Raw genomic sequence first — 14,264 nt, forward strand, 5'->3', positions numbered from 1 at the left:
ACGTTTTGCATTTGTCAGAGAACACCAAGATTGGCAAATTCGCCACTGGCGCCCTGTGCTCTTCACAGATGAAAGCAGGTTCTCACTGAGCACATGTGACAGACGTGACAGAATCTGGAGACGCCAAGGAGAACGTTCTGCTGCCTGCAACATCCTCCAGTTTGGCAGTGGGTCAGTAATGGTGTGGGGTGGCATTTCTTTGGGGGGCCGCACAGCCCTCCATGTGCTCGCCAGAGGTAGCCTGACTGCCATTAGGTACCGAGATGAGATCCTCAGACCCCTTGTGAGACCATATGCTGGTGCGGTTGGCCCTGGGTTCCTCCTAATGCAAGACAATGCTAGACCTCATGTGGCTGGAGTGTGTCAGCAGTTCCTGCAAGACGAAGGCATTGATGCTATGGACTGGCCCGCCCATTCCCCAGACCTGAATCCAGTTGAGCACATCTGGGACATCATGTCTCGCTCCATCCACCAACGCCACGTTGCACCACAGACTGTCCAGTAGTTGGCGGATGCTTTAGTCCAGGTCTGGGAGGAGATACCTCAGGAGACCATCTGCCACCTCATCAGGAGCATGCCCAGGCATTGTAGGGAGGTCATACGGGCACGTGGAGGCCACACACACTACTGAGCCTCATTTTGACTTGTTTTAAGGACATTACATCAGAGTTGGATCAGCCTGTAGTGTGTTTTTCCACTTTAATTTTGAGTGTGACTCCAAATCCAGACCTCCATGGGTTAATAAATTTGATTTCCATTGGTAATTTTTGTGTGATTTTGTTGTCAGCACATTCAACTATGTAAAGAACAAAGTATTTAATAAGAATATTTCATTCATTCAGATCTAGGATGTGTTGTTTAAGTGTTCCCTTTATTTTTTTGAGCAGTGTACTATGTATTATTCCATATATTTGGCCTATTATCTTTTTTATTATGGCATTTTGGTTTCATTATTTATTTATAAATGTATTACTAAGATTGAACTGCTTTGTACAGTATCTTGGATGGGCACCTCCACCTTACACCTCATCTTTGGTGAACTCTTCTGTTATATGCTATGCTCCAACATTGGCCCTCATTCCGAGTTGTTCGCTCGCAAGCTGCTTTTAGCAGCTTTGCACACGCTAAGCCGCCGCCTACTGGGAGTGAATCTTAGCTTAGCAAATTTGCAAACGAAAGATTCTCAAAATTGCGAATAGAAATTTCTAAGCAGTTTCTGAGTAGCGCGACACTTACTCTGCCACTGCGATCAGTTCAGTCAGTTTCGTTCCTGGTTTGACGTCACAAACACACCCAGCGTTCGCCCAGACACTCCCCCGTTTCTCCAGCCACTCCCGCGTTTTTCCCAGAAACGGCAGCGTTTTTTCACACACACCCATACACACGGTCAGTTTCCGCCCAGAAACACCCACTTCCTGTCAATCACACTAAGATCACCAGAACGAAGAAAAAACCTTGTAATGCCGTGAGTAAAATACCAAACTTCTTAGCAAATTTACTTGGCGCAGCCGCAGTGCGAACATTGCGCATGCGCAGTTTGCGGAAAATCGCTGCGATGCGATGAAAAAGAATGAGCGAACAACTCGGAATGAGGGCCATTGTCTATATTGTAAAACCCAATAATATTGATTAATAAAAAAATTGAATAAAATGACCTTCAGGCTATGTGTATAAAGTGTTTATGAAACATAAATGTATTTTGTCTTTAGACCTGGGTCCCATCCTCAAGATATCTCATTATGTATTCAGATATTCAGAAATACGGAAAAATATGATAGCCAAAATACTTCTGGTCTCAAAGCATTTTGGATATGGGAGACTCAACCTGTAATTTAAATGTGACATTCAACGGCACTGGCACCGATGGCACCATTCAAAGCTGCCCTTTTTTCAGGAAATATGTGTATTAGGATATTGTTTTACTTTCTGTTAGAATATGATGGGTTACTGCCATATGTTTGACATATCCTGTATTTTGTCTTCTTAGGGCCATCCAGTGTCTCTGGCTTCAATGTCTCTGCTAAAGGGGAGAATTATGTAAATCTTACTTGGACGGTTCCTAATGATATTAATAGCAATAACTACACCTACAACGTGCTATGGCAGCCAGACAACAAGAACATCAGTATAACAACCAACCATGTACAGGTGACTGGGCTGTTACCAGGAGTAAGCTACAACTTCACCATCTACACTCTGACCTCAGATGGAGTGCGGAGTAATGCGTATCAGGAAACAAAGAGTACAACAAGTAGGTTCATGTGGTTTTTGTCATTTTGCATAGAACTGTAAAATAAAGAATGTCTTACATGTACAGTATTGTAAAAAATTAAATTGAAGTGAATTCTAGCGCAAATAAGTAGTTTACGCCCAATCAAATAGCCTAAAATCTGCCCAATCCAGATCAAGAGAATATAAAATTTGCACAAAATAAGAAAATAGATCAAAGGCAACACTATAATACCAATAAGCAAACCAAAAAGTCCACAGGGTTACAGATGATGGATCTTCCTCTTATTGATGTTTCCTTCCGAAGTGGTACATTTAAATAAAGAATAAAACAAAGCATTGTGTAGTATTTTCTTAATTTGATATATTACTGTATGTAATTCATGTGCTAAGAAATGGAACTCGTGAGTGGGATAGAGTAAAGTTCTTATCACCAGAAATAACATTGGGCGTACCGATAACTCACTTGTCGAGTGAGTACACCAGGTATATAAAGGTTTCTTTTCAAACGAAAATTGAGTACTGACAGCCCACAAACAGCTAAAGGGGGGAATTGATGTGATGTACCAAAAACTCAGAAAATTAGTGGCTTGGTTCCTTCTATAATGGTTTCTTTCACTTGAACTTCGGGGCCCAGACCTCCTCTGGATCACTTTTACTCCAGATTTGGCACATAAAAGTAAATAAAATGTAACTATAGGGGTAATTCCAAGTTGATCGCAGCAGGAATTTTTTTAGCAGTTGGGCAAAACCATGTGCACTGCAGGGGAGGCAAATATAACATGTGCAGGGAGAGATAGATTTGGGTGTGGTGTGTTCAATCTGCAATCTAAATTGCAGTGTAAAAATAAAGCAGACAGTATTTACCCTGCACAGAAACAAAATAACCCACCCAAATCTAACTCACTCTGCACATGTTATATTTGCCTCCCCTGCAGTGCACATGGTTTTGCCCAACTGCTAAAAAATTTCCTGCTGCGATCAACTTGGAATTACCCCCAATGTGTAGTAATTTTTACTAAGGCAACCTAACACACTGCAGTGTTGTAAGCCCTAAATGTGGGAAAATACAGTATACACTATAGATCCCATTACCTATATAGTAGGCATACCTAGGAACTCACTTGACACAAATGTGGAAGACACATATCATGGTTTCTTTCAAAGATAACTTGGAATAATTATAGCCAATCACTAAATGATAACAAAGGGTGCGTCAACTCGGTTGGGATCCTCCCATAGCAGTTTCTTTTCAAATGGTTACAGACTCATCTCACAAGTGACGTCCAGTTAAAAAAAGTATTTTTATTATCCAAAAATTAGACTTAAAAGCATATAACAGAGTCCATTCAAAGTTCAACACCATATAGGTATGCAGATGGTGGTGTGTCTCAAATGAAAAGATGCAGGTCCGGACTACAATCTAATACAAACAGGCACAACATACCTTAAATATGGAAATTTAAGCTTTAGAATGTTCCTTATAGATCCACAGTCTCCCTACCAACGCGTTTCGATCCTCTAGGGATCTTTGTCAAGATCTTTTTTCTTTTAAAGAGCCCATGATTTTGTTCTGGGGGGTGAGTGGTAGCATAATTGGTGCAGTATAGGGTTGGTGAAATACTAAACTGTCCCAAGCTTAGTTTGGTCATTATACTGTGTTATCTACATATACCCCTCTCATTCTTAGTGGCGCCGAGGGGGTAGGGGCGCAGGTATTCTTTACCAGGGCCCGTTCTCCTTACCTCAAGTGCAGTGGTGCAGGGAGAAAGAAGTGACTGCTGCTACAGCAGCTTCTCTCCCAAGCCCTGCTGGGCTGTGGAAAGAGGCTGCTGCAACAATAGTCAATCCTCTGTCTCCCTGTGTGATTTGTTCAGCAGAGAGGGGGTGATCACACTCGACAGCCCCCTCCCCAACTGGTGCCCACCTTTTGTGGTGCTCACGCCTGCTTTGTGGGCACGCACATACTCTATTTTTTACATTTATGCACAAAGAGGTCCTTACCACACCTCCCCGAATTGGCCACATACCCTGACAGTACTGGGGCCCGGTAAAGCTTTCAGCAGCCGTGCTCATTGTATCAGTACAGAGTACCAACTTCCTACCAAGAGGCCTATATCCATGCTGAACCATCTCTTTCTTGGTGATATAGGCAGTAATGAGCATTGGGGCAATTTCATAAATGCCTAACACAGGAGATACCTGAGATATCACAGGCATTAGGCAAACTAATGCTGCACACCACAGTTCCTATTATTTTCAATTTACCACAAATGCTCAGTGACCATCAATAAAACTGCATCCAAATTCGCATTGTGGCTGAGATGCATGCACAGTACAGCATTAATCGCTCAACTGCGCAATCCTCGGGATTGCAATAATTTTGGGGCAGATTTAATTGCCTGCTGTGTTTACTGCACTGGTAAAACTCCACGTTTAACGACCGGAGCTATTCAATTGTTTTGCATTTTCTAGCACAATAAACCCACAAGTAACGTATGTTAACCCATAGATTATACTGTATGTGAAATGCTGGAATCTATGAGACTCTCCACATTTAAGTCCATGAGGGTATCACAGTTTATTCAGATTTTTGTGAATTCATAGAATTACATATTTGTTTTGTTTATTATGTAATCATGCTCTTTATTTCAGCCTCTTCATTTCAATATTTATGTACTGTACAATGATTGCAAGGTAAAAGACAGATGTTAATGCTATTCAACCAATTACCAAAATATTTGTAAAAGTTGATTTACTTACCAATTAAGCACTTTTATTTAAACAAAACAACCTTTGACCTTCTAAGTATCAGGTTAGTCTGGAATATGTGCATTCAGTATAGAGTCCAGTACCTGTATTAGAATGTGTCAGAGTTTTAGAATAATCAATTGTTTGTGTCAAGAAAATGCAAAATCTACACTTTCTCTATTTTAAATTTATATATAAAAAATTGGATGCTGATAAAAATGATGTCATCCTGTTGGAGTGGAATGACTGTTGGTCTAATGCCGGGTACACACCGGAGCAATGTCGGCCTGATTTTCTGTTTCATTGCAATGAATCGGCTACATCGCTCGGTGTGTAAGTGTGATTTGCACGTGCCTGCAGTTGTAAGCAACGGACATTTGTCAGCCCTGACGGACGTCTGCACTAGTGACCTGTGTTATTCATTTGAAGGATGGAACAGTGATTGCTCCATCCTTTATTAAATCTTTACAGTGTCCGATGCTCCAGTTTGTACAGTACCTGGCTTAAGCCTTCTCAGAGATGCCAAGGATAGAGTAAGGAAATAGTGAAAGAGAGAGACAATGGGGTTGAGGGAGAAAGTAACAACAGGACAGTGAAAATATGGAGGGGGAGGAGAGATGGAAAGAAAGGGGGGGGGGAGGGGCAGAGTGAAAAAAATAAATAAAGTCCTGTTAATGCTGGGTATTGCAGCAGATAGATAAATTGACAGACAGACAGACAGAATGCTGTTTCCGGGGGTTTGCCCAGGGTACCACATATGCACCAAGTCCTGGAATGCAATAGATTCCGGAGCTTGGCTGTAGATGGCATTGTCCTACAGAAGCTTATACTGTAGGCTTCTATCTCCCACCCCTTTCTGAGTGGGTGCCAACCTGATCCCTCCCAGCATCCCCCTCGACACGCACATCACTCGACACGTGCAGATAGGAGTCTGGGTCCTAAACCCAGAAGTCCTATCATTGCAAAGGATAGCTCTTACCGCAAGAGCTGTCCTTTGTGATTGTCTTCATGCATACGGCGTTAGTAAGCGCTGATATGCATGCAGAGAGTGACAGAATGCATCGCAAAAAAATAGTATGCTAAGCGCTTGTCAGCTTCACTCACTTGAGTTGCTTTTAATATGAGATTTCTGAGGCTGGTGACTTAAATAACCATTTCCTGTACAGCATAGGTAACTCTTGGGGGTAAATTTCCGAAATGGCAGGTTTGAAATTCCACTGGTTTAGTGGCTGTTTACTGGCGGGATTGCATACTGCAGTTTTAGTATGCTCAAAACCGCCACAAAACCACAGAGAAACCACATTTTAGAATTGAATAGAACATCATATGACTGTCATTAGCACAGGTCAATGGCGGCGAGCGATGTGATTGCAATTTACTTGCATTGCTGAATACGTGAAGCCCCCTTGCCTCCACAGCCTGGCTGCGAAGGCTGTCGGGCTACCGCCATTTTCTGCGTCGCATTTGCCGCGTGTGACATCACATGGCCGCCCCAAATATGGCGCTGACCCGCTCCCCGGTTTTCCCACACCGCAACACTGCATCACCACCCCACAAACGCCTCTGCCTGTCAATCAGGCAGAGGCATTCGTATCTCCCCAGCACGCCCACGCGCAGTGCGAGTCCTGCGCATGTGCACTGCCACGAAAACCGGGGAAATGCAAAGGCTGAACAGGGCCCCATATCTCAATATATAGAGATATTTAAACCAAAATAAATAAATAAATGATGCCTTTGAATTCCGAGTCTCAGCTGTACAGTTTCTGTAACACTGAATTGGAAAGTTCCAATGGATATTAATAGCAAAACATACACCTATATAATCTTATGGCAGCCATGCAATTTAAACATCACCAGTTATTATTTAGCCTCCATTTAATGACACAAATAGATATAATACTACTGGATTTTTTTACCTTTTCTATCTGTACTTATGGGAAGGAGCAGCACAATTAAATTTTTTTCTTCTTCTTTTGTGAGTGCTTCTTTAAGTAGCAACCTGTATTATTGCAGCTAAAAAGGACAAGACAGGTACAGGCTGAGTCTCCTGTATCCAAAATTCCAAAATACGAAATATTCCAAAATACGTAATTTTTGGAGCAGAACTGAGAGAGTTCTCCTTTGCTTTCTGATGGATCAGTGTACACCAACTTTGTTAAATGCACAAATTTCTTAAAAATAATGTATAAAAATATCTTCAGGCTATGTGTATAACGTGTATATGAAACATAAATGTATCTTCTGTTTAGACTTGGGTCTCATCACCATTTATTTCATTATGTATGCAAATATTCAGAAATACAGAAAAATCCGATATCCAAAATACTTCTGGCCCCAAGCGTTTCTGGAGATTCAGCCTGTAATTTAAATGTGACCGTCAACGGCACTTGCTGTTGTATACTGTATTAGGATATCATTGTTTTACTTTCTGTTAGAGTGTGCTGGGATACTGCCATACGTTTGACATATCCTGTATTTTTGTCCCCTTAGGGCCATCTAGTGTCTCTGGCTTCAATGTCTCTGCTAAAGGGGAGAATTATGTACACCTTGCTTGGACGGTTCCTAATAATACTAATAGTGATACATACACCTACAACGTGCTATGGCAGCCAGACAACAAGAACATCAGTGTAACAACCAACTATGTACAGGTGACTGGGCTGTCACCAGGAGTAAGCTACAACTTCACCATCTACACTCTGACCTCAGATGGAGTGCGGAGCGATGCGTATCAGGAAACACAGACTACTACAAGTAAGTTCATGTTGGTTTTGTACTGTGGTTGTTTGTGCTGTTATTTAATATCTAAATACATATTACAGAATATTGGTGGCCGTCAGTATAGTTGGTGAAGGTTTAACTGGGCCTTCTGTTTTTTTTAATCTAAAAACTTTTGACTGTTATAACTGATTTACATAAATGAAATAGGCAGGAACATATTGAGATAGCTGTAATTACCCAGTCGTCCACATACTAAGCCGCAGGGAACAGTAATTGTCTCTGTAGCTTTTCACTATTTGACGTTATTACTAGTGATGTGCACCGGACATTTTTCGGGTTTTGTGTTTTGGTTTTGGATTCGGTCCCGCGGCCGTGTTTTGGATTCGGACGCGTTTTGGCAAAACCTCACCGAAATTTTTTTGTCGGATTCGGGTGTTTTTTTCAAAAAACCCTAAAAAACAGCTTAAATCATAGAATTTGGGGGTCATTTTGATCCCATAGTATTATTAACCTCAATAACCATAATTTCCACTCATTTCCAGTCTATTCTGAACACCTCACACCTCACAATATTATTTTTAGTCCTAAAATTTGCACCGAGGTCGCTGGATGGCTAAGCTAAGCGACACAAGTGGCCGACACAAACACCTGGCCCATCTAGGAGTGGCACTGCAGTGTCAGGCAGAATGGCACTTCCAAAAAATTGTCCCCAAACAGCACATGATGCAAAGAAAAAAAGAGGCGCACCAAGGTCGCTGTGTGACTAAGCTAAGCGACACAAGTGGCCGACACAAACACCTGGCCCATCTAGGAGTGGCACTGCAGTGTCAGACAGGATGGCACTTCAAAAATGGTGCAAATGGTGGAAAGCGCAAGCTCTTCCCGTCCAGTGTTGGGAAGGTCAGACATCGCAACCGACACAATTGGACTCTCCTTGGGGATTTGTGATTTAGAAGAACTCACAGTTCTTTGCTGTGCTTTTGCCAGCTTAAGTCTTTTCATTTTTCTAGCGAGAGGATGAGTGCTTCCATCCTCATGTGAATCTGAACCACTAGCCATGAGCATAGGCCAGAGCCTCAGCCGTTCCTTGCCACTCCGTGTCGTAAATGGCATATTGGCAAGTTTACGCTTCTCATCAGACGCTTTAAATTTTGATTTTTGGGTCATTTTACTGAACTTTTGTTTTTTGGATTTTACATGCTCTCTACTATGACATTGGGCATCGGCCTTGGCAGATGACGTTGATGGCATTTCATCGTCTCGGCCATGACTAGTGGCAGCAGCTTCAGCACGAGGTGGAAGTGGATCTTGATCTTTCCCTATTTTAACCTCCACATTTTTGTTCTCCATTTTTTAATGTGTGGAATTATATGCCAGTATCAATAGCAATGGCCTACTACTATATATACTGCGCACAACTGAAATGCACCACAGGTATGGATGGATAGTATACTTGACGACACAGAGGTAGGTACAGCAGTGGCCTTCCGTACCGTACTGCTATATATATACTGGTGGTCACTGTCAGCAAACTGCAAAACTAAAATGCACCACAGGTATAGAATCTAGATGGATAGTATACTTGACGACACAGAGGTAGGTACAGCAGTGGCCTTCCGTACCGTACTGCTATATATACTGGTGGTCACTGTCAGCAAACTGCAAAACTAAAATGCACCACAGGTATAGAATCTAGATGGATAGTATACTTGACGACACAGAGGTAGGTAGAGCAGTGGCCTTCTGTACCGTACTGCTATATATACTTGTGGTCACTGTCAGCAAACTGCAAAACTAAAATGCACCACAAGTATAGAATCTAGATGGATAGTATACTTGACGACACAGAGGTAGGTACAGCAGTGGCCTTCCGTACCGTACTGCTATATATACTGGTGGTCACTGTGTCAGCAAACTGCAAAACTAAAATGCACCACAGGTATAGAATGTAGATGGATAGTATACTTGACGACACAGAGGTAGGTACAGCAGTGGCCTTCCGTACCGTACTGCTATATATACTGGAGGTCACTGTCAGCAAACTGCAAAACTAAAATGCACCACAGGTATAGAATCTAGATGGATAGTATACTTGACGACACAGAGGTAGGTACAGCAGTGGCCTTCCGTACCGTACTGCTATATATACTGGTGGTCACTGTGTCAGCAAATTGCAAAACTAAAATGCACCACAGGTATAGAATGTAGATGGATAGTATACTATACTTGACGACACAGAGGTAGGTACAGCAGTGGCCTTCCGTACCGTACTGCTATATATACTGGTGGTCACTGTGTCAGCAAACTGCAAAACTAAAATGCACCACAGGTATAGAATGTAGATGGATAGTATACTTGACGACACAGAGGTAGGTACAGCAGTGTCCTACTGTACCGTAATGCTATATATTATATACTGGTGGTCAGCAAACTGTGCAAAACTGAAATGCACCACAGGTATGGATGGATAGTATACTTGACGACACAGAGGTAGGTACAGCAGTGGCCTTCTGTACCGCACTCCTATATATTATATACTGGTGGTCAGCAAAATTATGCACTGTACTCCTACTATATACTACACAATGCAGCACGGATATGGAGTGTTTTTCAGGCAGACAACGTATACTGGTGGTCACTGGTCAGCAAAACTCTGCACTGTACTCCTCCTATATAATATTATACTGGTGGTCCCCAGTCCCCACAATAAAGCAGTGTGAGCACAGATATATGCAGCACACTGAGCACAGATATGGAGTGTTTTTCAGGCAGACAACGTATACTGGTGGTCACTGTCAGCAAAACTCTGCACTGTACTCCTCCTATATAATACAGCTGCTCCCCAGTCCCCACAATTAAGCAGTGTGAGCACAGATATATGCAGCACACTGAGCACAGATAAGGAGCGTTTTTTTCAGGCAGAGAACGGATAAAACTGGTGGTCACTGATCAGCAAAACTCTGCACTGTACTCCTCCTATATTAATATAAAGCTGCTCCCCAGTCCCCACAATGATATAAGCAAGCACAAATATTTGCATCAACTCAACAATGAATAAACGGAGAGGACGCCAGCCATGTCCTCTCCCTAACATTTCCAATGCACGAGTGAAAATGGCGGCGACGCGCGGCTGCTTATATAGAATCCGAATCTCGCGAGAATCCGACAGCGGGATGATGACGTTCGGGCGCGCTCGGGTTAACCAAGCCATATGGGAGAATCCGAGTATGCCTCGGACCCGTGTAAAATGGGTGAAGTTCGGGGGGGTTCGGTTTCCGAGGAACCGAACCCGCTCATCACTAGTTATTACTATGGGAGTACTCCCTGTGTCCCTTAAATAATAATTAAGATTTATTTCTTTTAAAGAGCCCATGATTTTATACTGGGGTGAGTGGTAGCTTAATTAGTGTAGTATAGGGTTGGTGAAACACTAAACTGTCCCAAGCTTAGATTGGCCTTCATACTGTGGTATCACCTATTCCCCTCTTAAGGGGGGGTACACACTAGGCGATTGCAGCCTAAAAAATAAACGATAACAACATAAATGCCGTTATCGTTTATTTTTAGGCTGAAATCGTCCAGTGTGTATGGGGGTAATATTGGTGACCGATGAATGATGCACGCTCCCACACGCTGTTCAGCGATCACCAGTATTGAGCTGACATGCAGCTCAACCCGTCAATGTCGGGCTGAGCTGCATGTTCGGGAATGCCGGCGGTGACGTCACTGAACGTTATCGTTGAACCTGTGGCTTGCTGCACTCGCCCCCCCCCCCCACACACACACACACACACACACACACACACTTCCTCTGTCGGCATTCTGTGGCCGAGATCCCGGCCGCCGGTAATGTGTTACATACCCAGGCAGAGAGAGCCAGGGGAGTCATAGCACAGTGAGCTGATGAAGTCACAGGACACAGAGACAGCAGCTGGGGATTGGACAGACAGAGAGACCCAGGGGAGTCACAGCACAATGACTGGGCATGACATAGAGCAAGGGGAGTCACAGGACACAGAAACTGCAGCTGGGGATTGAACAGAGACAGCCAGAGAAAGCTGGGGATGTGCAGGTTTTTGTAATAGGGTGCACTGTGGTTGTACTGTACCAGTGGGATCCTCACTATTGTGTAGTTTAAAAAAAAAAATGCAGCAATCCCACTAAAATAAATGACCTGTCACTGACAGGTGGGTTTGCAACATTTCATAAATAGCCCTGGGATATTCAGCCTAGGCTGGTACTGAAAAATTATGTGTGTCCCCACTATGTTTTCATTAGTGACCACTAGGCTAAAACAGCCAGGGCTGGTGACACTATAGCAGGGAGACATGCAGGGTGGGGTCTCCCTGCCAGCCAAGGTTTTATATTGAGGACCCCAGAAAAAAATATATATAATGAGGGCGAGTCATTATATTTGGATCCAGAATTAAAAGGAGGAATTGAAAACCTTATGATATTTGTCTGGAACCAATACATTGATGCCCCTGGATATATATATATATATAGACAAATTGCAAAAACCCGGCACTCCAGTGTACTTCCAAGTTGAAATGCTGTGGTGCCCTCCTGGTGACTCTAGGTCACTGTATACACCGTGCGAAGAAGGCGGCACTCAAACAGACTCCGTAGTGCAAGTGATTAGGTCATTTATTTAGACCAGGGTGGCCGACATATTTCGGGGCAACTTGCTGCTTTGGCCCTGAGGACGGGGGTTTATCCCGAAATATGTCGGCCACCCTGGTTTGAGTGCCGCCTTCTTCGCACGGTATATATATATATATATATATATATATATATGTGTATATATATACACACACACACACACACACACACACACACACACACACACACACACACACACACCACAGTAAGGGAATTAATATAAAATGTGATATGACAATAAAATATCCATAATTTTAACCTTTGGTTAATAATATATGTGTGGATTGGAATAGGCAATTACACACAAAATTGTGTACGTATTAAAATAAGAAAGGAATAAACAACGGAGCGGATTTTCTTCTTTTTCTTTTATTATTCACATTTTCTTTATCTTCGAGCACATTTCTATCATACTTTGAATCGATTTTAATATTATTTTTTCGCTAATATATCAAGTTCCGCAAGACGGTAATTTTAAATGCATTAATAAAAGTTAATTTTTATCTTGAGTGCACCTTACAGATACAAACCCTTTTTTCTTCCATGAGTTGTTGTGTATCTATTGGTTGTCTTAGGAAGCACCCCCCACAATTCATTAGACATATAGGGGTATATTCAGTAAGAGTCAGATCCATTCCGACATGCAGTTGTCGGAATGGATCCGACAACCCCTATTCAATGGACGGCCAAATCCGACTGTTGGATTTGGACGTACACAGGGTCCTGTGCTGCCGCTGCTGTCAGCGGCTGCGGATGCGCTGACAGCAGCGGCCAGGGGTGCAGATGGCGGCTGCCGGCGGAGGGATTAACGGTGGCGGGCGTGAGCGGGATGGTGGCGGGGGAGCAGAGATTAGCAGTCGGCCAGGCACCTCTCTCCCTGCAGCCCCCCCCCCCACCGCTGCAGACATGTCCTCCCGCAGCTAGCTTCTCCCGCCAGCTTCCGATCTCATCTCCCCCAGCCGCCCGCAGAACCGCTCATCTCCTCACCTCAATCCGATTTGTTTTCAAGTCGGACTGAGTTTGTCGGAAAGGGGGCCAAAACCTTTTGGATTTGGCCCCATTTCTGACAGAAGCACGCGGATTGGTGGCTTTTCCGCCGATCCACATGTTTACCGACAAGTCGGAAATTCCCGACTTCTCAAAAAAAAATCAGACACTATTGAATAGGTCAGAACCCCTTCCGACCTATTTCTGTCGGAAGCTGCCGTCTTTCTGACAAGACGGCAGCTTCCAACAGTTGTTCAATACACCCCACAGTTGTAACGAATACTGGGGTATCTTACTATTGGCTTTTTAACCGGTAAATACCTAATAACTGAGTGTGCAGATTTATTCAGTCCTGTTTATAAATGGTTCACAAATGAGACATTTTTGTTCTGTGAAAATATCAGCAAGATACATTTACCATCTAATGTACATCAGTGACCCCGAATCCTTAAGGACTAACAAAGCTCTACATCAGTGGCAGAACTTGAGAGTGGTTGGCCTAGGTGCAAAAATATAATTTGGGCCCAACTCCACTCCTCCACTCCAACCCAAGTTCACAATATGCCACAAGGCAGTGGGTGACAAAGAGAGGCAGAGGGTGACAGCCTAAGGCAAGGAAGGCAAAGGTTGACATAGAGAGGCAGAGGCAAACAACGGAAGGCAAGGAGGGGCAGAGGGTGAGAGCGGAAGGTGGGGGGGCAGAGGGTGACTGGTGGAAACAGTGGGTAACAGGGAGAGACAGTGCAAACCACAATGTCCTGCATGATGCAGAGAACAGAAGGCATGTACCCTGGTGGGGGCAGGAACACAGTGACCTTTGCTCTGTCTGTCAGGCAGACTCTGACAGTGCCAGGTACACCACTTGTGAGCTGCCTTTAATTCACAGACAGCAATGAATCAGAAAAAATGTACAG

General features: G+C 43.4%; 1 protein-coding gene across 1 annotated transcript in view; it reads left to right on the forward strand.

Annotated features, from left to right (window-relative positions):
* Positions 1–14,264, forward strand: part of PTPRH (protein tyrosine phosphatase receptor type H) — a 426,591-nt gene that overhangs the window by 236,699 nt on the left and 175,628 nt on the right. Inside the window, exons 4-5 of the mRNA XM_063942825.1 lie at positions 1,988–2,251; positions 7,471–7,734. Coding sequence (XP_063798895.1) covers positions 1,988–2,251; positions 7,471–7,734 — 528 coding nt within the window. The remainder of the gene's footprint in view (positions 1–1,987; positions 2,252–7,470; positions 7,735–14,264) is intronic.

Source organism: Pseudophryne corroboree, chromosome 10 (assembly GCF_028390025.1).
Source record: "Pseudophryne corroboree isolate aPseCor3 chromosome 10, aPseCor3.hap2, whole genome shotgun sequence".
Taxonomy (NCBI): Eukaryota; Metazoa; Chordata; class Amphibia; order Anura; family Myobatrachidae; genus Pseudophryne; species Pseudophryne corroboree.